We start from the raw sequence: 24146 nt of genomic DNA, 5'->3' as shown, positions 1-24146 counted from the left end.
GATTCTGTACTGCTTTCATAAGATTACTAAAATAATTAAGACCAATGTAAAATCTAAATTTGCTGCTCAGTTTGTTGTCAATGACATTTTTGTCTACTTACATATTTTTGTCAGGAATGATGCCCTCGTGGTATTCCCTTTTGAATCGAACATGGCCAAAGTGACTGGGAACCACTCTCCCCAATGATTTGCGTTGGACAGAGAGAATTTTCCCTCTAATTTCTTCGTATTTGTATTAGCTGCTGGTTCCTCTTTGACTAAATGCTTTTTTATCTTCAAATGAAAACTTCTGACAGACGATGTGCGGCATCAAGAAACGGTATCTTCCTCTGAACCGATGGTGTTTTCTTCAGTAGCTTACACGAACAAACCAGGGAATTTAGAAGCCACTTGTTTGAGGGTGAAGGGAGTTTCAGGTTTTTAGGGGATCCGGGACCACAGCAAGCTTTATGGAGGCCGCCTCCCACGGTCAGACGGTCTCCCGGCTGCTTCCCACACCGCACAAGGAACCCACCTAAGGGGAGCTCCGGAGGTGACTCCCAGCCTCTCGGGCTCACCTTCTGACAAACAACAGGAGACTCCCTCCTCAGAGGACGAGTCCTGCCGACCAGACTGTTCCTCGGCAGGAATTTCAGACCACATCATCACTGAGAAAGTCTGTCCGGAAGATAGCACGGCTCCGGAGCGGTTGGCGTGGCTCCGAACGGAGCCCGCCAAGCCCCGCCCCACGAGCAGTCGGGGCACGCCGCCCTGCCTCAGAAGCGCGCACGGCGGGGCCGGGTAGGGGAGAGGAAAGGAGAGGAGAAGAGAGGGGGAGTGTCAGAGGTGCGGGGCGGCGCTTGAAAGCAAGATGGCGCCGGCGGTGAGGGGACTGAAGAGCTTGGTGTGGCAGAGTAAGTGGGTGGTTCTGCGTCGCACCCCTTTCCGCTCGTCCTCCGGGGCTGGGAGCGGCCGGGGGTCGCTCGGTGGGCGGCGCGTTAGGCCGCTTGTGCTACCGGAGTGTTTGCCGCAGCCGGCGCTGATGAGGCATGCCCATTCCCGGCGCCTTGGGGCTGGGGTTCCCCTGGCTACCGCGGGTGGGCCGGGGGGTCTCTCATGGTGCCTCGGGAGGCGCGTTAGGAGCAGTGCTGGATGTCGGAGCTGAGGAACGGCTGGGCTTGTTGTGGACGGCGGGAGGGCCGGACCGGGCCGGGCTCGGGCGGTTCTGCGGAGAGCATTTTGTGTGGCAGAGCCTGTTGTGTGGCAATAGGCTGGAGGTTAATGTGCATCCCCAGCTGATGCGGTTAGCAACTCGTCGCGGTGGCGGAGGAGGCTTCCCCGGCTTGTGGCGTTGCCACTTGTTACCTGCACTAATAGTATCTGGGTGGAAACGTTTTACTTTATTCCTAGAACAGGATGAACCATATAGAGTGTAGCGTCAGCTCTCCAAGGACTTTCGTCCCTGTTGCTTTCTAAATGGAAGGTTTGAACCCTGCTCAAGGCTTCAGAAGGGGCTCTCAGTTTTTCTGCCCCCAGTGGCACTGGCGGTTTTCAGAAGTAAAAGCTGGAGGTTTCCCCAGATATTCTAATAAAGGAACTGCAGGTTTTTGTCTCCATGTTCAGGAACAAATTCTGCTGGTGTTTGTGACAAAAAAAAAAAAAAAAAAAGAAGTTGTAACTGCTCCATGTTTTACTGGAGTAGCAGCTAATAGTGTTTCAGGTAGTGTGAGACCGGGTGTAACGTGCTGAGGTTGTGACTCCATGGACAGTTCAGCCAGCCTGGTGACTCACTCTCCGAAATGACAAGATCCTGCTACCTTATCAGCCGCAGTTGCCTCTGCTTCATACTTTCAAGCTCTGGTCTGCTTCTTTGTGCCACTGGAAGAGAAAACAGGAAAAAAAGAGGAGTAAGAGGAAAGCAGACTGTTCAGTGGTGTTTAGTCCTCGACTGCTGACATCTGTACCCTGCTCACAGTTGTTTAAAACGTGACCTTTAGAAATCTCTGGTTTTGCTGCTTTGTATGCCCTGTCTCGCTCTGTTGTGTCATTTGTGCCTTGAATGCGTGTCCTGAGGTGCTGTAGAAGACCTAGACCTTAAAAAGAGGGAAATTGATCAGAAGGCCAGAGGGTCATTCAGGTGTATAAGGCCTCTTGAAAATGACTTTGCCAGTGTGGACATGACCTTGAGGAAGAACAAGTGATGGTGAAGCAGTGCAAGTAGTAAAACATTTATATTCCAAAGTTTCTGAAAAGGATGTTTCTCCTGAAAATGCTTTTTTAGATAACTAGTTACTCCTGTCTTCCCAAGATTACAACAAAAATTGATCAAGTTTTACATGTTGTCAGGCACCATGTTTATGGATAATTCAAGGCCATAAACTGCTTCTTTCTAATGTTTCAGCAAATGTGTTTGTGTGGGTTTTTTTGAGACTGATGTCTGAAAATAGCAATAGTGCTAATGCTTCATGTAGCAGCCAGTTGTTGGTGTGTATCTTAGTCCTCTTCTGTGAATAAGCAAGGAGTGTTGTGCCTTCATTGCCTGTGCAAAGAATGTTGTAGCTGTGTTCTGATGCAGTGCTTTCTATCATCATACCTCCTCTGTAAGATGCAGTTCTGGACTGAATCTAAGCATAAGGAAGGGTGTAGGAAAAAAAACCTACTTCACCAGCACTTGTTGTCAGTTAAGTTCATGGTTATGGGAGCAGGGGAAGCTACCAGTATTTAGGAGGCAGAATGATAACATTTACACTGCATCTGCGTTTATCTGTAATAAGGTGATTTTCACAAAGATTTGTCTTTAATTTTTCTTAGAACTTTAAAATCTGTTGGTGACTTGCATAAGATTCTAGACTAGTCTTGGGTATAGTTGTCTGTATAAATGACTCAGCATTTCTGCTATTTCATTTTCCAGAGCACTTGCATACAGTGAAAGCTGTTGTAGTCTTTTCTTCAGGAAGCGTGCTATAAATGGATCATTAACTTTGCCAAGGTGTGGTTTGCTTTTTTTGTTTGGTTGGGTTTTTTTCACGCAGGGATTTAGCAGTGTGCTGTTCCATGAGGGTTGTGTATAGTAATTTTCTGGTCAGGGAGTAAAAATCGGAAGAAAAAATGCCTTAAACTAGTTGAATGTGTTCAGAGAAGAAAATAAAAATAGAGAAGGTAGTAAAATTTCATGGTTGCTTATTGAAATTTGTGAGAAGGAAATTAAAGCTTTGAGAAAGAAGGAGCTCTGCCTGGGTTGTGATTGCTTTTGGTGCATTCAGAATTTTTACTGAAAACAAACAAAATTATTTTGAGAGCCTGTAGACCAGTCAAGGTCATTATTTGGGTAAAGCAGCTGCACATAAAAGACAAAATAAACAGCAGTTGGAATGATGCAGGGGTAGGTACACTGCATCTGGTGCACTGACAGCTTGGAATTAAATTTTATAGCAGGAAAAAGCTGATTTTTGTTTTTGATTACAGAAATTAAGTACAAGATACAACTGGATTATTCATTTGTATGTTCTGTTTTATTTTATGGTATTGTAGAAATAAATATATTGGAGGCTTTTGGACAAAGCTCTCAGGCACTCCATTTTTTAAGAAGAACTCCATAATAACTAAGGATTCGTTCCATCACAAGAGTGAGAAAATATGAATGTTCATGAAATTAAAGTCTTGGGTTTTATGCTTTGTATACAAACCTAGAAAAATGTAAGTTACAAATACACAGTATACAAGTTACAGGAAAAAATGTGCCTCTATTGCATTCTGGATTCAGGTGTTGCAAACATACTTTGGTAGCAGTTATGATGAGTGTTCTGGAGTTTTATAGAGATTGTATTCAGAGAAGTCATAGGAATCTCTACACCAGGAAAAACAGACCTTGAACTTGTTGAAAACTATGGATTGACTATAACAGGAAGGATGTTTAACTGGAAGCAAGGCAGAGGGCAAGTTTGAGGAATGATAAGAGACTTTGGAAATTGTATAAGCAGAAAAAGGCTTAGGAGAACTGAGCCTGAGTTTTGTTGTGTAGCAGCATGAACAAAATACACTAAGGGTATCCATCTGGAACTGTGGTTTTTGCTTAAATAAGTTTTAGACAAACATTTCTTTTGAGTTTATTAGGTGGAGTCTAACGTTTTTAGGTTGCTATGAATAATGTTAGTACTGCAACAGTAGCTTGAACGTGTTGAAAAGCTAAAGCATAAAATACTCATCTTGCAAAAGAAACATGGTAGTGTGGAAGAGTGTGTGTAGGACATCTTTGTAAAATACAACCATGAAAACCATGAAGTAGGACGTCTTGGGAGTGTTCTGTACAGAGCAGTATTAAAATTGGTGAAACTGAAATGAAGTCTGGATGAGCAGGCAGGCTGCTCATTTTTGAGGCATTGGAAGTTAGGTTGCAGAGAGATGGGTTATCTTGTGATAGTGTCAAGCTGAAGGGACTTTTTGGACATAAATGAATATTTTAATATAGATGTACTTTTTGTTGTTGTGTACACCTACTATTCTGAGACTTCTTGCAGTTCTTTCACTTGGCGATAATCACAAAATATGTGCTGAATTTGTTCTTTTGTGTGTCTTTCATTTTTTATTTGGGAAAAAGGCCCATCTGTTTAAATCGACAGCAGTAGTCATCAGCTTAGTATGAGCTTCTGTTCTCTGGGAGAAGAGAACAGAATAATCATACATCTTTGTTCCTCTATTTTCAGTCACCGGGTTTTAAACTGTTTTCAAAATCTTCTTTTAATTAATACAGAGAGATCAAATCTCTATTACCCTGATGACACCACTCCTGAAAGTTGCAACTCTGTTCTGGTCATCTTTAAAAGCTGTAGGTCATGACTATATGCTGACTTCTATCCCTAAATGCTGTACAAGCTTTTTAACTGATGTTTCTCCCAAAGTTGTCATAGCAGGAAAAGATAAGGAATACTTTATTTAAGACCACTTCAAATTCCTGGAAGAACTAGTGCTTTCTTAGGCTTATTCTGGAATTCTGGAGAAAGGATATCTCAAGTTAGGCATGTATTTAAAAATGTGTATCTTTGTGAATGTGTTGCTTTTCCTTAGAGTAGCTTAAATTTTTTGCATGTGCACAATCCATTTAGAGGAAAGTTCACTGTGGGGAAAAAAAAAGAAAAACTGAATGAAAATACTTAAAGACCTGTGGTAATTCAGACCAATTTTTATTTTTTTTTTAATGGAGCTGTTTATTGTTACAATAAAATTGAGCTACATCTTTCTGAAACAGTTTGCAGCCATTAATTGTATAAAGGTATTAAAATAAGTTTGTGATATTTTTAAGGGTTTTAAACATAAGACTCAAATGGGTAAATTATTACTTTTTTAAAAAATGATTCTTCTGACTGGTAAACTATCTTTGTTTCTTTTCACAGAGCTGAAATCATCAGTATTTGATGACTGCAGGAAAGAGGAAGAATGGAAGGTATGCTTTGGTTTTAATTTTTGTAGGAATGTTAGAATCACTTAGAACAAGTATCAACAGAGTATACAACAACAAAACATTTAATGTCTGGTACTTTCACTTAAAATTGTTTTCTGTCCAAGTAATGGATTTTAGCTAACTCAGATTTCTATATAAGGAAGTCAAAGGACTAATGTAGTAGAGGAAGGAGTTGGTTGTCTCAATTTTCAGGTTTTGAAAACAAAGCAAACTGCTTCTGTTTATCTTAATTTTTCTTTTGAAAGACTGGTACTGGGCAGTAGATAGAGAGTGTGATTCAGCAGTACAATACCTGCTAAAACTGTTTAATCTGTAAAACAGTTTTAGAATTAATATAGATCTATTTAATCAGGCCATGGAGTAAATTAGCAGAAATTCAAAAGACTTGTGTCAAAGTGAGTGTTAAAATGCTTTCTAGTAGAAATATTAGGGACAAGCTACCTACTTAAGATGGAGTTCATCTTGTGAAATCCTGTATATAGGTAGCTCTGTTCTGATTAATTTTCTACTACAATGTTGCTATATGCAGGTGATGAAAAGATACATGGTAATAAAATAGCTTTCAGCTTCACATTCATATGGCAGATTGTGAAGGAAATAAGTGGTTTGCTATGGCTAATGATCTAAATACTTGTGTTTTTTACAATATTTTTAGATAATGCTTTTAGATGATTACACTACTAAATTACTGTCACTGTGCTGCAGAATGACTGACCTGCTGGCAGAAGGTATCACAGGTGAGGATAATTCTTTTCATGTATACATGTGGCAATATCCTGGTAAGAAAGAGAGGGGAAAAAAATGATGGTATCCTTGCAAGATAGTGGTTGATGAAGACAAGTAGCTGTGGAATATTAGACTAGCAGTCTTTCTGGCTTGTAAAGTAATTACCTAATTGTGTTTTTTTTTAAATTTTTTTAAATGCAAAATGTTTCTTTACATAGAAGCTAAAGCTACTTTTAAAAAATCTTTAGCAAAAAGATTGCTGTCTTCTTGGGACTTCATGTTGCTGCTTTTGTGCTTTTTGAAATTTTTGTCCGTGTGGTTTGTTAGGGTTTTTTGGTTTGTTTTGTGGTGGGAATTTTTTCCCAGGGGAGGATGGAAGTGTGTGTTTTTTTTGCTAATGTCCAGGATGGGGTAGATGAGAAAGCTGTGTGTCACAGACTGGTTTTTAAGGATATTAACTGGTAGTTAAAGTGAAGGGAAAATGAGCTCAGTAAAGAATTAAGTGAATGTAGTAGAAAATACAAGAATAGGAAAATTTGTCTGTTTTTTTTTCTAGTCTGTTATGTAAATCAGTAAGTTTTGCTTTGATTTAATTTGTGCTCGTGAAGAGCAGAGTTAGGTTGTAAGGTGTGTCGGTGTGAGCTGAAATTCCCCCCCCACCAACAATAACCAGGCTAGCTCAGTCTGGAAGCAAATGAAAAGCTGTATTTACAAGCAGAGTCTAAAATCTACAATGAAATGCAATGAATATGTACAAATATACAAAATTCACAACATTCACAAATATATACAATCAACAGAAAAGCACGATCGATCTCCCTTTGCTTCCCCCCAAGGGGACCCTCCCAAAGGGGCCTCTCTCTCCCAGGAGCTTCCCCCCCAGACCCCCCTGGACAGAGAAGCAGAGTTAGTTAAGCAGAAAGTTGTTAACTTAGCTGCCAAGGTCAGTGTGTGTTATCTTCAGCCAGAAGAGAAGAAGAAACAGCAGCCAGACAGCCCAGCAACTGCCCCCACTGCCGAACGCAGAATGTGCAGAATGCCTACTTTGTTTTGGGTAATAGTTCTTAAACATTTCTATCTATCCAATGGAAGTGTTTAGAACAATCGTTATTTTGCTTTCTTACACCCAATAGTGACTTATTTACATTCTTTCACTTTCTCTGTTCTGAACTTTGCAAGGAAAAATTAAAAAGACAGTTTCAAACCATCACATAAGGACAGATAAGTACAGAAGGCAAGATGAGAACAGGACACAGTAACATAAACTCATGAGAGGTGTTTGCAAGAAACTGCATGTGAGAGGCAAGAAATTAAATCTTTGTTCTGTATGGTACAGATACATTTTTATTTAGCCTTTTCTTGAAATGAAAGCTTTCTGTAATTAAAAAAAAAAAACAAAACATATACCCAAACAAAACAACAAACCTTGAAACTAAATTACAGCCATGAATTATTTAACTAGGATAAACCCATATGCAACATTAATTGGATTGTTGCTTTTCCAAACAGCTTGGGAGTAGGCTTTAGTGGAGTGCTGTTTCTTTGTCTGCTGGAATGTTGCTCCAGTTCTTTGATGCTGGCCACTGTCAGAATTGAATGAATAATAGGTGGATTGTGATAGATCTCGACTATTCAGTATGGCTGTTTAGATGAGACTTTGTTTTTCTACACATATTTCCCTTGGTAAATTTCACAGGTTTTTCTTCCCTATAATTTCATGTTATTCTTTCATATCCTAAATGTTTTTCAAAGTTGCTTTTATAACTGACATTCCTGTGATGTTTATTAGTATACCACGCCACCAAACTTTTTTTCCTGCTTGTTTTTGAAATTGATAAGAACATGCAAAATGTAAATTACCTAGTTTTTAATTAGATGTAGTTTTAGTTAATCTTCTGTAAGTAGCAAGACCCTTCTTATTCTAGCTCTTCAGTATAACATGATTCTTTTGGGAGTATGACAGCAAAGATGTTCACATTTAATTTTTTGGAATGTGTTTTTAATTCTAAGTAATAATACTTACCCTCTGTGAGAAACTTTCAGTGAGCATGTATCCTGTTCATTAGTAACAAACCTTTTATTTTTAGTGAATATGCTACTGAAAAGAACCTGTCTTTTTGCATCCAGATAGATGCCTGGCATTACTAATCTTTGTTCTTCTCCCTGAAAATTACTGAGCAGCATGAATCTCTCTGCATTCTCAAGCTAGTGTGCTGCAACACTATATAGCAATGACTTTATTAATAAACAAGGAAAACTCAAGACCTGAGTGAAGTTCATTTGCAGAAAATGTCTAATTCATGCCTGCAATTATATTGAAACAGAGTAAGTGCACAGGAAATAGGGAAAGGACAGAAGAGGCTCTAGTCCAAAATTATGTCCTGCATCATTTCATTCTGCTTCTCCTTCAGTGTGTTGGAGAAAGAACAGTTCTGCTGAGGCAAAATTCTTGTGAGATATTTCATCCTGTGCCCCATAGTTTGAGCGTGTTTGTATTGCTATACCTTTCTGTGTCAGGGCAAAACCCTGCTTGTGTAGAATAGCCAGGAAAAATTTATTCCTACAAATTTAGTTGACAGTAGACTGAGGGTGGAATAATTCTTGGAGTAACTTCCTCTGTTTAAATAAATATCAAAGCTCTCTTTGCAGAAAATGAGTCATTGCCACTAACTTTGTGGTCGGCTTGATTGATGTTATTTTATCACCTGTATACTAAAATGTGTGTGGTGCTTTCCTTACATATATGTAAAGCTCTTGATTATAACAGTATAATATTTACTTTATAGTGGTGGAGAACGTATATAAAACCCGTGAGCCTGTCCCACAAATGAAAGCAATATATTTCATAACTCCCACCAAAAAGGTTAGTATTTAGAAGAAAATATATCTAGATCTTTCAGACTGAAAAAAGCAAACTTACTTAAAACATTTATTTACTGTGTACAACTATGCAGTGAGATACTCCTCTGTGTGATGCTTCATTCTGCATAATGAAAAGACAATGAGGTGTCATCAGTGTGTTGCAAATATGTACCTTCTGATCAATGGAGGCACTGTTTCATTGCTTAGATATTGCTGTTCTGTCTGAAAGAGATATTGTATCAAGTAATCATGCAATACACTGAGCAACAGCATTCAAAGTAGTGGCTCCAATAACTTCCTAAAAATTCTTGAAAATAAATGTCAGCACTGTTACAGGTGGAAAATGATGCATGTGTTCTGCTTTGTGTGCTTCTTAAAGTGATCTTGGTGCATGACTAACCTTGTTGGTCTGGAATTAACTCTTCTACTTAAGTGTTTTCTGTTCCTATACATTTTGATTTGCAGCATTCCTAGTCAGGACTAAGTAACAAACAGGGCAGGAAGAGGGGAGGGAGGAGCTTTGGTATGTGAGGAAAGGAAAAGTACTGTAATGACTTTTTTTTTCCTTACTTTTTGTATCCCTGTAAGTCTGTGGATGGACTTATTGATGACTTCATCACTAAATCATCCAGCAGATATAAAGCAGCATATGTGTATTTCACTGACTGTAAGTAAACTTTTATGTTGTTGATATCTTTATGAAAATAAGGAAGCTTCCTCACTTACTTTCTTACAGTTCAGTATATGAACATTTTTGATCCTGTTTCTTGAGAGAAGGTTAGAGACTCAAGTCATTAACCACATTTGGGTTCCCAGGTCTTGGTCACCGTGCTGTGTGGCAGTAGTAATTTCTTTTGCAATTACCAAACATTAATCATTCCCCACCTCAGCTTTTAATGTAGGTAATCTAGTTTTATTTTTAAAGTATTCCAATCCTCTCCTGTGTGGGAGAGTATGGAGACAGACAATTCAAGTAAAACTCTTATCCCATATAAGCAAAATAGCCATAAAAAACACAGATGCATGAGAATTTGCTGCAAGAACAATATTTTGCAGTTGATTATTGAAGGCAGTTCCTTCAGACTTGTGAGCCAGCTTTTTCCCATCACCCTTGCTTGCATAATATGAATTGCGAGGCAGAGACTATTAGTGCAAATTACTTTGGCTGTGTGTTCCTCTGCAGTCAGCCAGTGTGACTAACATGGTGTGTGAAGAAGGACAAACAAAACCCCACATGTGCTGCTGAAGGCAGAGTGTGAGTTGTGGGCATCTGTGGATTGTGCAGACTGTATACTGAATGTGGTTGCCAATTTATTATGAAAACCTCTTGGTTTCTTGTTTCATTTTATGCTGATACAGTATTTAATGTTCTGGAAAAAATACTGCTGTCCTGCTGCATATTCCTTTGTTGCAGGTGTTCAAGGTTTCAGTTTGAATCCTGGTCGAATCTCTTCATTTTGAGAAGAGCTGGCAAACTAGCTATCCCTTTGAAGTCTGTGCAGTATTAGTGCCATCCAAATAGTCCTTAAATTCAGTTTTCAGACTGAAATCCAGTGTAGTAGGCTGTGATGTAGTGGAACACCTTTGAGATATAGAATTAATTTCCCTATTTCTTTGTTTTCCTGTTTGCTATGTACATATTATTTGTCCCTTTAACGTTTTTGTAGCTTGCAAAATGTTTTTTTCTATAGGAGAAGAAATAGCAGAAACTTTTGCTTGATAAAATCACTGCTGCAGACTGCCAAAAGCTAGCAACAGTGATGCTTTTTGAAAATTTATTGATTATACTTTTCCTTTCGCTTTAGGAAGATTCGGCAACTCTGTTGCATGTTACTGTTAACTGTTTCTCAATTTAGAGTTGTCTGTTCTGCATACTGTGAGCTTGTAAGTGAATTAGCAGCTGCAGTAGACACAGATAATTTATATGTAGAATCTTTTTTTTTTTAAGTTTGTCCTGACAACCTCTTCAATAAGATCAAATCTTCCTGTGCGAAATCAATAAGAAGATGCAAGGAGATCAACATTTCCTTCTTCCCTTATGAGTCTCAGGTGAGTTTCATTCTTTATCTCAACAGAAGGTAGTCTGGAGGACTATTTCCAATTGTTGGTGACCTGCCTAGAAAACAATTAAATAGAAGGTTTTGTTTTACAGACAAACTGCCCTAGGATATATTGCTTTTTTGGCTTATTTCCAGTGCTAGTCTGTATTTTTTTTTTTGGATGAAAACCAGCGCTCTTGTACTCCAAGATTTACTGTTTGTGCTTGACCTCTTTGCAAGACTTGGAGTCAGATGCAGTAGAGAGGTCAGACAGGAAATCTGTTCCTTAATAGAGGGAAAGTATTCTGGCTTGTCTTTAACAAGCAGTGAAGTTGATTACTACTTATCCTAAGGGGTTATTTTGACAGACTGGGTAGGCTGGTGCTTAGGAAAAAGTAAGACTAACTGCTTGAAAATGAAAGCAAATGGATTTAGAGAACTGAAGAGAAGCAGGTATTTTAGAAATATACAATGTAATCTTTTTTTTTTTTTCTTTCCTGTGCTTTCCAGGTATTTACTCTCAATGTCCCAGATGCATTCTACCGCTGTTACAGTCCAACTCTGGACAAGACAAAGGATAAAGATGCTGTAATGCAAGTAATGGCTGAACAAATTGTTACCTTATGTGCCACACTAGATGAGAATCCAGGAGTACGATATAAAAGGTGGGGCAAAAATAGTGGTGTATGGTATAGTTGCTTTCACTTCCAGGACTCCCCATAGTGTTTGAAAATAGCTGAAGGCTGCAGTATGCTTTCTTTTATTGTGGATTAATTGTTTTGTTAATCCACAGCTCTGAAATATGGAATGGTAGGCATTTTTTACGTGTAGGCAGAGCAGGGATTTACTTCTGTGTGTGATTTCATGTAGCAGTACTTAACTATACCCGTTTTTGTTATGAACTGCTTGTTTGGTGTTTGGTCAGTAGGATGACACTGATTGTGTAATTACTAATGCATGATACTGTAGTGGAACTGGTGTGGTTCATGAACTTCTCAGGCAAATGGCATCAGGATTTCTTTTTAGTAGAGGTACTGAGGGGAATAATTCCTTTGGTACAGAATACTATACTTGAAGTCTAAGTAGGCATCTGAAGTTACGCCCAGGAGTTTAATTCTGTGGTATAATTTGAAGTAGTGCCTTATTCTCTGTGAAGGTAGCAAAGAAATAATTACTTAACTGTTCTTCCTTTTCTCTTGTGCTGTTTTCTTTCTTGTTTCCTGCCTCTGAATGAGACTTGTAGGTGCTGGGCCATGTGCCAGATTATGTCTTCTGGCATAAGCTGTTTCTCCTGTGCGAAATACCTGGAATGTTCAAAGAGTGAAATTGTAATGTAGCAGTGAAAACATACTGGAAATATTTTAGGAAGGAGTTCAGAAACTGCTTGTGAAACCAGAGGATCAATCTAGGGAGTCCTTTCTGATTGAAAGGTAGCATTTTATTGTTTCAATGGGAAATTTTAAGTTATTTTTGCATGCTTCCTTTTCTCCCAGTGGACCATCTGATAAAGCCAGCAAACTTGCACAGCTTGTTGAAAAAAACCTTGAAGATTACTACAAGACAGATGAGAAAAGCCAAATAAAGGTACAAAGTAAGCTAAAATGTTGGCTTCTTGTTTTGGAAAAGGCTTTGACAATAGATTCTAGAAAACCAGATTTTGTTTATTAATAAAGGCAACTAGTTGACATTTAGCTCTTTCTGTGTATGGAAGTAACATAGTGGTAGTAACTAATGTAGTAAATGTGAATGCAAGTAAATATTTGTGTGATCAAACTAATTACTTCTGTGATGATTTTCTAGACTAAAACACACTCCCAATTAATAATAATTGATCGTGGCTTTGACCCGGTATCAACCGTACTTCATGAACTCACCTTCCAGGCAATGGCATATGATCTGCTACCAATTGAAAATGACACTTACAAGCAAGTATTTTTTTTAACACATCTAAATGCTTTATTCTTGAATATAAAATCTATCGAAGTGTTTTGCTGAGTTGTACCGTAGCATTTAACTGCTTGTATTACATAAGGGTTGCTTCACTACTTATTAGCCTTTCTTCTTGGATTGGCAATTTCCTCTTTTTAACTTTCTCACTTAGGTGAGATCAAGAAGGATCTAGTTGGCTCTTTCAAATGTTGAGTCCAGCAAACTGCAGTTTTTAAAAAACAGAGGACTTTATAGTAGTGTCTTGAAGCAAAACTTTGGTAGTGCATGTTCAGGTTCTCTACCTTTTTTCTCCGTTCTCTTGACCTTCTTGGCCTTACAAAGCAAACAAGACCAGTAATTGAAGGTGGAAGAAGAAACTCAGTTATTTCTCAGGAATGCTGGTTTCTATAACTCCATACAACTTCTCTAGTTGTTAAAATACGTCTCTTTCTGTCCAAAAGACATACATCAAGTAAGCCATGTTCCTTCATAAGCATTATCACTTTTTGGAAGAGAGTGATGTTGTTTTGCGTGAGGCATGTACTACTATGGATTGTTCTGGCACCAACCGTTTTGTTAGGGTTTTGCTTTCTGATCCACTACAGCAAATAAGATCTAATCACCTCATTGTTTAGTTAAGCAAACAGGAATGCCTTATTTCCTGTCAGAAACAGAGTAAATGTTTTCATAGAAGCTGTGGAATTTACTGGGTATGTAATTGTAGCAGAGCATTTTTTTTTTTTTTTTTAGTTAGTCGTTGTCTGAATTTAACAACGTAATGAGGTAATTTTTATTTTACTTTTTTTTTCCTGCTTCCTGGCCATATAAATTCTGTGAGTTTCTGTCAATGTGAAAATGCTACATAGTATGATTGCTTGTCTTGCTCTATAGATTTATTTCTCTTTGTAGAAAAGTAATAGCTGGTTTGTAGTGGTGTGAAGCATGTTTCTTGTGTATGTGAAGTAATTTGTCTTACTTAGACTATTTTGTTGGTGAATGGGACATTACAAAATGTCTTAAGTAGATATAAGAAGCTGCACTTTGCAATCTCAATGTGCATTACTTTGCATGCAGTTTGCATTTGAAGCCCAAGGGAAGCTGATGCTGGAAGCAGAAGGGAATTGAGATGCATGTAAATGCATGATTCAAATTCTGGCTACTGTTGGTTTAAGGGAATGTCCAGGAGTTGTTGCCCCAAAGTACCATTCTAAAACTCATGAGCTGTTTTTTCATGTTCAAAGATCTAATTCAAGTAAGGATTTTACATACTGTGTTGGGCAGTAGTTTGGCTTAAAAGTTAAAACCTATGTGTGTTAATTCTATTAGCATGTATATTGAATAAGCAATAATCACTAGTTCTTTAATGAACTGTCAGAGTGAGGGGGGAAAACACAACAGAACTTTCCAAACCAAACAACTATCTGACTCTTTTTTTTTTTTTTTTTTTTTTTTTTTTGAAAGATACAAAACAGAGGGATCTGCTGGGAAAGAACAAGAAGCAGTTCTGGAGGAAGATGATGAACTTTGGGTGAAGATGCGGCACAAGCATATTGCAGATGTGATAGAGTATGTGAATAAATAACAAATAGTAGTTAAAAATGCAAGTTGGACAAATTTCTTAGAGTGTATTTGAGCTGTTAAATAGGAGTACAGGCAGTAGTGAAGATGATATGGAGTAAACTGTGCCCTATTAAACAGTTGATGCCAGGAAGAAAACAGACTTTCAAAAATATGGTATGTTCAGAAGTATGCAATTTTGCTAGTATTAATTAGTTAATCAAAAGGTGTGGGAATAAAACTATATTCTGGGCAGTATCTTCAAATCTTTTGAATCTCAAGGGATTATTTTGCATAAAGAACTAGCAAGTTACTACAATAAATGACATTATGCAGATATTCTAAGCAGAACATTTAACTTCGGTCTCCTTGTCCAAAGGTCCTCTCTTTTTTGAAGGAGACGTGTATTTCCTGTATTTGAAGCTTTTACATTAATTTGGAAGTTCTTGTTGCACAATTCTTTGAAGATTTTAAGTCAAGGTCTGAAAATATTTAAGAACTGTGGTGCTGTTACGCTTATTTTCCTTTTCTTTTCCTTCCTTTTTTTTTTTACCAGGGAAATACCAAAACTTTTAAAAGAAGTTTCAGCAAAAAAAAAGGCAGCAGAAGGAAAAGTAAGTTGTTGAAAGTATTGTTGTTTTTCCTTGTAACTGAATTATTTTAAATTTATCATATCTATGTAATTCATGGGCCTATTACAGAAGCTGAGGCTTCTATCTATGGCGTTTTCGGGGGTGGAAAGAAAGAGTAATGCTGCAAAAGGAAGAGAAATAATATCAAACATTGGGGGGAAAATTTTTCAACTTGTATCATTTCTTCACAGTTATCAATATCTGCTCTGGCCCAGTTAATGAAAAAGATGCCACACTATCGCAAAGAGATCAGTAGGGTAAGGGGTCTTTTATAACTATTTCATCAGTTCTTCTGTGTGCTATAATCCTCTGTGGTGTTGAAGTACAATTCTACACTGCCGCTTCGCTGTTACCTGTGCTGTATAACTTTTCTCCAAATTACTATGTTCACCTACTGCAAAATTCTGCTAAGAATACTTGTTTCCAGGTGTTTCATGGTATTCTGTATGTGAAAAATCAAATGATTTGTTTGTTTTTGAGGACTGAAGACGGTATGCTAGTAAAATGTTTCAACATATATTAGGAGGTCAGTCTCTGAGTGAAGGGTGAAACACAGAAGGTGCATGATGATAATGAAGGGTAGTTGAAGGACTGACTCTTCTAGCCACTAAAAGTGATTGGTTGATGTATGTGTTCATTTGTATTTTTGTTTTTAAGCATGTTATGGCAGCTTGGGATTTTTTCTTTTTTTTTTTGTCTTACAGCAAGTTGTTCATCTTAACTTAGCAGAAGATTGCATGAGCAAGTTCAAATCTAACCTAGAAAGGCTCTGTAAAATTGAACAGGTATGTTGAAAAGAACCACAAACCAGACAAAAACTTCCTGCAAATAAGGCTGTTTTTTCTTTGCAGGAACAGATATTTGTTTGTTTGTTGGTTGTTTTTTTTTATCAACTGGTAAAAATAGCATGGCTCTTGCTTTTATTTTTACTCACTTTCTGAGATAGTAGTATTGAAGCAGAGGTGTACAAAGGTTTTACTCTGCCAGTAGAAGGAGGTACTTTTTGAGTTTTGTTGTCTTTTTATCTGGCTGGTTTGTATAAGGATGGTATTTGTTTACTCAGAACTCTTATGAAGTCTTATGAATGAAGCCCTTCAGAAGTATCTGGGAAAGTACCTGTTAGGGTGAAGCATATATTGTACTAATAATCTCAATTTAAAAACTATAGTTTTATTTTTATATGACAGCTTTAAATGTTTTAAAGTGTTAAGTAGTGTTGTTATAATGCTGTAACTATTGAAATCATTGTGAAAGACTTCTTATGTTGAGTTTAAATTGATGCAGTTTGATTTGTTTCCTGAAACCAGTGGTTTCAAAACACACAGAAACATGTGGTGTTTTGGGTTGTGGCTTTTATTGCTTGTTTGACAGCTGACTAAAACCACCTTGTTTGTGTGTTGGTTTGTGATGTGTTGCTTGGGTTTTTTTGGTTGTGGTTTTGTTTGTTTGTTTGGATGTGTTTGTTTTTTTAATTTAAATTTTTTGTTTGTTTTAGGACTTGGCTCTTGGAACTGACGCAGAAGGTCAAAAGGTGAAAGACTCAATGAGAGTCCTCCTTCCGGTTTTGCTCAGTAAAAGTCACGAGAACTATGACAAAATCAGAGCTATTCTCTTGTATATCTTCAGCACAAATGGTATGATAAGCTGATACTTCTTTCTTCTTCCCCCTCCCCTCAGTATTATGGTCTTTCAACTCGTTTTGTGAGATTTGAAGTTAACTTCAATATCTGTACTGGGGTTGATGGTCAAGTAGCTGCTTCTTTAATGGCATTACTATGATAAAGGAGTTAAGAGATTCAACACAAGTGCAGATCTATAAAGCGTTTTAACATCATTCCTGCTCTTGGATGTGTGCAACAGTGTAAATTTTCTCGGTTTTGCATAGCCTTGAAACTATTAAATAGGGAACTCCATGTCTGTTGTAACCTGAAAATTGTCAGTGGGAAGAATTTGTAGTAGAGGAAAGGGGAATTGGCAGTATGTTGTTCTAAAGAACCTATAACAATGTTGAATTTTCTTCTCAACAATGAACCGCTATACAAAATGTTATCTAAAATATGATTATTATGTTAAACTTAGACTGGCCAAACAATTGAAAAAATAAATAGGTAACAGCTGAGAATGTGAGACAAAATTGGTCTTATGGTGATGTAGCAATTAAGTTGTATCTTTTTCTTACATTGAAGGAACTACCCAGGAGAACTTGGACAAGCTGATCCAGAATGTACAAATAGAAAGTGACAGTGATATGATAAGGAATTGGAAATACCTTGGCATTCCTATTATCGCTTCAGTAAGAATTTATTTATTCATTTTCCTGCCACATTTACCTACCACAGCTCTTTCAGCTATGCTTAACACTGCTTTTCCAGGTGGTTTTTTTTTTTTTTTGGAAGCAGGCAATTACTAGTGAATCTTGGGGTTTTGATGTGTCTATGTGGTAACAATTAACATGAGGGAATTTCAGTGTAAGATACCTATCATGCTCCCTCTAGAATCTTCAGATGGTGTCTTGAGCTAGTTTTGCCAAGTACCAACTTATTCCATTCCTTTTTTTTTCTGAAATGAGTATTTCTAGTGTATCAGGAATCCTGCAGGTCCTAACTTCTGTTCTTTATTTAAAATTCTGCTACCGATTCTCCCATCCTCCTGCTACTAACTGGGAATAAGTTTCAAAAATACAAGTACACTGTAGATAATACAATCATGTTTTAATTATCTCTTTAGTCTGGTGCTCAGCAGTATAAACACCCAAGAAGGGACCGTTCTTCAGAAGAAACTTTCCAACTTTCTAGGTGGACGCCTGTTATCAAGGATGTAATGGAGGTAAACTTGTCCATCTAGTTCATTCATGAATACAGTGTGGCGTTTTACTCAAGTAAGCAGTTACAGACAGTCTTCTGAAACTCTATAGTATCTTGAGTTACTTTTATTGAATGTGACTTTTGAGACCAAGGGATCATTTCAGTCTGTATTACAGAATATTAGACTGCTCTGTTTAGCAATCCTCTTACTTGAGGTAGTTTTAAAGATGAAGAAAATGAAAGCAGGAAGTTTTGGTACAGCTTGTCCTGTGATTGGCAGTGTTTAGGGTAATTTGGAGCTCTGGGATTTTTTTTTTTTTTTTGGTTGTCTGGGTTTTGTTGTGGTGGGTGGTTGGGATTTGTTTGTTGTTGGTTGGTTTTTGTTCTGTTTTGTTGGCTTTTATTGGTAAGGTGGCTGTTTTTTCTCTCCAATGGGTGTTAAAACAGCAATTCAAATTGGTAGAGGCTGGAAAATGTTACTTGCCCAGAGTGTAGTTGCTTTGTCCTTAGACCTCTTCCTAAGCAACAGTTAGTGACAGTGTGAGACTTTGCTGGACCTTTAGTCTGTTCCAGTGCTGTCATTTGTAGTTTCTTGGAGACTCACACATCCTTTTGTGTTTGCAAGGCACCCTAACTCCTCTGATATACTGCAATAGGGAATTAAATATGCTTGGGTTATTACAAGTCAAAAGCTGGTAGTGATACCTGAAGAGTGAAAATGATATTTATACAGAAAACACATGTACTCTCCTTGTGATATACAATTCCTTGTGATGTACCAAAGCCTGGTAATAAATTTTAGCATGATGTGGTCTAGCATTTTGCTACATGAGAATGCTGTTCATGAGCAGCAGTTTGCAACTGGTTGGTCTAAGAAATCGCACGTACTGGCGTTAATTCCAGCATGGAAGTTTGAAACTTGGGTCTACGTGGCTGTTTATAATGAATCTTCTATTTTGCCCTTCAGGACGCTATAGAGAACAAACTTGATTCAAAAGAGTGGCCTTACTCTTCGCCATGTCCTCCTACTTGGAATGGTTCGGGAGCAGTAAGGTAAATTGTTGAATTTCTGGAAGTGTAATTTACTTATTTCTCAGTATTTTTGCCATGTACATTTCTAAAACATTGCTACATGTTCTTACTAAGTGGTGAAATGATGTGTAGAAGGTCATGTTAATGTGTGAAACTTGCGTTTTTAGAAATAACATTTCCATGTTCCCAGAATGAGAAGTGAAACCATTGAGCTTTTCAGTGTGTAATAGTTTCAGGGATGCGTTATTAGCATACTGTGACTTCAGCAAAAAAATGTTTTCATCTCTTCTGAAAATTATTTCTTCTGTGGTAGTGGTGGTGTTTTTTCTTGAAGTTAGTGACTTCAGTAAGTTAAATTCAACTTCGGTAGGTTCTTGCATTGGGAATGTGAGTCTGTTAGACATCTGACTGGTTATCAGGCAGTGGTTTAGAGAAGTTCTGAAAATCTGGAGGTCTTGAAATGAATTCTCTGCTTATGAAGGGGAAATGGTATGTTCCCTGTAATGCAAGTAGCACTGAGGGGTGATTTTTGGAATGTTATTCAGCTCACTGACTTGTACTGTTTTTGAACGTTATGATGAGTACCTCCCAATTTGACAGCTTTATCAGTTTCAGTATGTTATTTAAATGGTGAGACAGCTGAGTAGTGAAGAGTATTTCTATTGCAGAAACGCTCATTGTGCTAATAGGATGCTGGAGTTCATAGGGAGGAAATCATATGTATTCTAAATGTGGAGGACGTACTTGAATTTGTACCTTCCTAAATAAAAGACAAAAGGTACGGAAACCTTAGGAAAGCAATTTTGTTATTCTATTGCTGACCAAGCTGTTGGCGTGTCCTTATATTTCTGGATATGCACTGTGATGCTCAGTACAAGGAAATGGTAGGGAAAGTTCCTGCACATTGCAACTGTATGTCTGACTTCGAGGCTAAAGAAATTTGGCACCCTAGCAGAGAGAGATCAGGAGTGCTTTAATTTAGATCTTCAATTACTGTATGTGTGTCAGAAGTATATTTTAGGAGCTTTATTTTTTTCTTTTGTTCCTAGCTATGTGAATCTTACTGGACAGTAACCAGTTACTTAGTCACTTTTTTAGACATTCTGTTCACACTTGTAGACTGAAAAGCATGTAGATGTGGTGCTTTGGGATACAGTCCAGTGGTCGTGGCTTGTTGGATTACAGTTGAGTTGGGCTTGATCTTAAAGGTCTTTTCCAGCCTTAGTGATTATACATAAAATTAAGGTACTTGGTAGTGTCCTTTTTGTGTATGCAACAAGGTTGTTTTTTTTTTTTCTTTGTACTTATTTCCTCCCTTGTGATAACAGAATGTGCTGACTTCTTTTTATTCATTTTTTTTTAGCTATCGATTTGTTTAAATTTCTTTCAAATTATAATCAAACCATTAAAAGCATTACTGCTGTGGTGTGTAACTTCGACCAGAATTAACCTGTAAAGCCATATAAATGTTCTCCTGTGAAATGTTTACAGTGCACGCCAGAAACCTAAAGCCAGTTACCAAGAAGAGCGAAAGAGCAGCGCAAGACTGATTATATTTGTGATTGGAGGCATGACGTATTCCGAGATGCGCAGTGCTTATGAAGTTTCTCAAGCCTGCAAGTCCTGTGAAGTTGTTATTGGTAAGCTGGCCTTGAGAAGGGTAGTATGTGGGAATTCACCACATGTGCTTCTGGAAAGTGTAAGGATCTTTTTTTCTTGCAGTTGAGTAAACTCAATACAATTGCCAATATATTTCTTAAACTGAAATGATACTTGGAACTGCACAGTTTTATCTAGATTGCTTATCTTTGTGTTCGCCTTTTTCTTTTTTTTTGATAGGATATTAAGAAATAGTTATGCTTCACACAAGAATCATGAATTATGTCAGAGAAATGTAATATTGAAGTAGCTTGTTGTATAGCAAAAAAGATTTTAACAGACCTATATATCCTTTTATTAGTTTCCTCACAAACTTGTGCATCTGCCTGTGCTTTACCTTCAGCTGTGCTTACTAATCTAATAGCTTGTGGAAGTAGTAGGAAAGCTGGCAGACAGGTATGAAATTACTCACTTTGGGAGCAAGGAAGATTAAGTATTGAAAACAAAACCAACAAAACAAAATACCAAGAAACACCCAACAACCAAAAAAACCCCAAACAAAACCCCCACCAAAACAAACAAAACCCAAATAAAATCCGAGAAAAACTTTAGTGTAGCTCAGCTGACTTTGAAATATCTTCTTGTCACTGTTTTTTCTGAGACTACATAAACCACATCATGATTTCAAGTGTCCCCCCCCCAAAACTGAAGTCAAGTCCCTCATCTTCAGATTCAGCAGTAAATACCAGAATTACCAGGTGAGGTGGCAATCTCTCACTGGTAGTTCAGATGCAGCAAATGATTGTTCTGTCACCTGCTATGTTGCAAATAATATTTTCCTGTAATGCTGTTTAAACCTAGGTGCTAAAACATTTGCCCCAAACCAGACCTTCTAGATTTAGAACCCTACCAGAGACCTGTATCCATCTTGAGTGTCAGCTGGTGTCCAGGTTCAGGATCATCTAAAGCATTCTAAATTGTTTCAGATGTCTGTGTCTGGGAATTTAAATTTAGTCTCTAGTTTCAAAAGAATTAAGTCTGTCTACCATAATTTTAAATAAATAAACACTCTTCCCTAAGGTGATGACACTCTTTTTTCTGACATCTAGAGTTTATCTCAAAATACTGGGTGGTGGTGTAGGTGTCTTTGTGTGTATTTGTTTTTTTGGCTTATTTTTTTGTTTGCTGGTTTAATTCGTGGTGGCTGAGGGAAGTTGAATGCTCATCCTGGTTTTGAGAAGCAATGGAAACATCAGGACAACAGGAATGTCGTTTAACAAGGCTTTCTTCATCTGGGACTTGTTACAGAATCATCTTTGGTGTGGGTCACTTTTTCACTGTAATATTTGGCGGTAACCAGAGCACCATCTTGCCTTTTGTTTAGAGGTGATTTTTGTAGTTTGTGTGTAACCCTGAGTTCTGAGGGCAGAAGGTACTGCATTTTTACTGCAAGGTAAAAATTACCCTGTATTTCTGATTGAGAAGTCAAGAAACACTAGTCAGTTCAGTTTGAAACTAAAGGTTCCAGACAGGTCTAATCTTAAAATTAAGAATTTCCTTTGTAACTGTAGGGTGACCCTTCAGGGAAGAAGTTATAGTCACTCTCCATGAGAACAAGAGAGGTAGTTGTGCACTGCAGAATAATAAGGATTTTCTTTGCTGCTCCAAAATTGGGATTTGTTGCAAGTTTTCAAGGAAATGTTATTTAGTAAAAGCCAGTTTCCTGTAACTGATATTTCTGTGGAAAACTACTGTTTGTGATTAATCTGTAATCCAGATGGCTTCTTGATTGTAGGATAAAACCTGTCATTAACTCACCCTTTCACAGAACAGGCAGTTCTCTTGGAGGCTGGGACAGTAACATACAGCAAAAGGGGGCCAGTTGCAAGTCTGTATTTCAAACCAGGCAGAGCAGGGACTTGAAGCTTGTATCCAAAGAGTCCTAGTCCAGGTGTCTGGACATCTCAGTGTGTGGAGGAGGGACACTGCCTTACCTAATGGTGACACTTGTATTGATATGATGATGCTTTATGTGATAGCATATGAAAAGACTGATGCACCTTTTAGTTTTCCAGGTGCGTAAAAAACACACCTGGTTTTCTTTTTGTAAAGAGGGCATGTCTAAAAATAATCATTTCAGACTTAAACAGTTAATACTTACGTTCTTTTGTCAGGTTCTACTCATGTTTTGACACCTAGAAGACTGCTGGATGATGTAAAGAGCCTTAGTAAACCGAAGGATATGGTCTGCATTAAGGATGAATAGAAATGGTGATGTTTAAGGTGCATCAAGAAAGGACAGATAGTATGTACATATTCTTATGGAACTGAATTTTCCAGGTACTGTACCAGGGCCCTTCATGGTTCTGACTAATAGGTTGTCATTCTGTTATTTAAACGTGCTGCTTTTTTTTGGGAAGGAGTAGAAGGCAAGAGAGAGGAGAAAATCAACATGATTCTTAGGTTGTATTTAGTGTAGAGTGCTGCACTGTAAATGCTTTTTTGTTCCTAACAAATCATGCTAAAAATGATCAATATGATATATAAACTGGAATTGTCTTTGTGCACTGTGAAGCACTTCTATAACAGAGTGTGTTTCTAAAAATGACTGAATTAAAAAGGGCCTAGGCTCTTAGGTAGAGGCTTCAGAAGAGAATTTGTAAATATGAATTGATGTTAAAATTATTTAATGCAAGTCTTAAATTAATAATTTCTGTAAAATGACTCACTGAAAATTCTTCATATGTAATTGTGAAAAAATCAAGATTTTGTTTTTTCTTTTTGGATGGTGGTGGGTAAGGCAGAATGTTAATCATGGAAGTACTAAGCAGTTCTAATTTCAATAAATAACTTTGAAGAAATGCTAACTGTGCACTGAAGTACACTTTAAGTATATGCAGGAATTACTACTAAAGCTTTTACAAAACCCCAGAATGTCTTTGAAACTTCTTTATGATTGTGTCTACATAGTCTTCTGTTTTGGAAGTTTAACTGCCTGTGCTACAGAAGTTCCCAGATTTAAGCATAAATTCTTCTGAGGGAGCAGGGGAAGGGGTAATTTGAAAAGGAAAAGCAAACATTGGCTCAGGACATCAGGTTCAGGTGTTGACTCAGGATAAACCAAGAAGTCTAGCAGTGCTTGTAGTGTAGAAAAGATTTCTATGGAGGAGACTTTTTTTTTTTTTTTAATGGGATCTAGGAAGTCTGCAGCAAGTATTTCAACTCTTAAGTTCATTTGCCAAGTAGTAACAGGGATATTCTAATCTAGCAGAATGGCATGAGCCTTTTACTATCCTATGCTGTTCTCTTAAGATAAATAAAGCAAAACCAAGGAGAATAAGCAGAGACAAACCAGGTTACAAGGATACAGAATCAAAGTTTAAGGAAGAAGAGAAAGGTCGATGGTATTGTTGGCTGCAAATTGTGGAAGAAGCCCTGAAAAAAGGCATTGAGTAGCAAATCAGTGGTACACAGCAGCTATTCTGCTTCTGTGAACAGTCTGGGTTCTCTCTGTATCCATCAACTGGTA

General features: G+C 37.6%; 1 protein-coding gene across 2 annotated transcripts; it reads left to right on the top strand.

Annotated features, from left to right (window-relative positions):
* Positions 1-850: 850 nt before the first annotated feature.
* On the top strand, positions 851-23435 carry STXBP3 (syntaxin binding protein 3). 2 transcript variants are annotated; one of them, XM_054384610.1, is made up of 19 exons: positions 851-893; positions 5370-5419; positions 6093-6174; positions 8950-9026; positions 9614-9692; positions 10974-11074; positions 11575-11729; positions 12558-12648; positions 12865-12989; positions 14455-14559; positions 15107-15164; positions 15374-15439; positions 15887-15967; positions 16678-16816; positions 17369-17469; positions 17910-18008; positions 18954-19039; positions 20510-20658; positions 22792-23435. In XM_054384610.1, exons 1-19 carry the CDS (start codon positions 851-853, stop codon positions 22881-22883), a joined length of 1779 nt encoding a protein of 592 aa, XP_054240585.1. In that variant the 3' UTR covers positions 22884-23435. The 2 variants fall into 2 exon arrangements, with proteins under 2 accessions (XP_054240585.1, XP_054240584.1); XM_054384609.1 differs by having other exon boundaries at positions 17369-17475.
* The last annotated feature ends 711 nt before the right edge of the window (positions 23436-24146 follow it).

This window comes from Indicator indicator, chromosome 10 (genome assembly GCF_027791375.1).
Source record: "Indicator indicator isolate 239-I01 chromosome 10, UM_Iind_1.1, whole genome shotgun sequence".
NCBI lineage: Eukaryota > Metazoa > Chordata > Aves > Piciformes > Indicatoridae > Indicator > Indicator indicator.
This window is presented reverse-complemented; position numbering and strand designations above follow the sequence as displayed.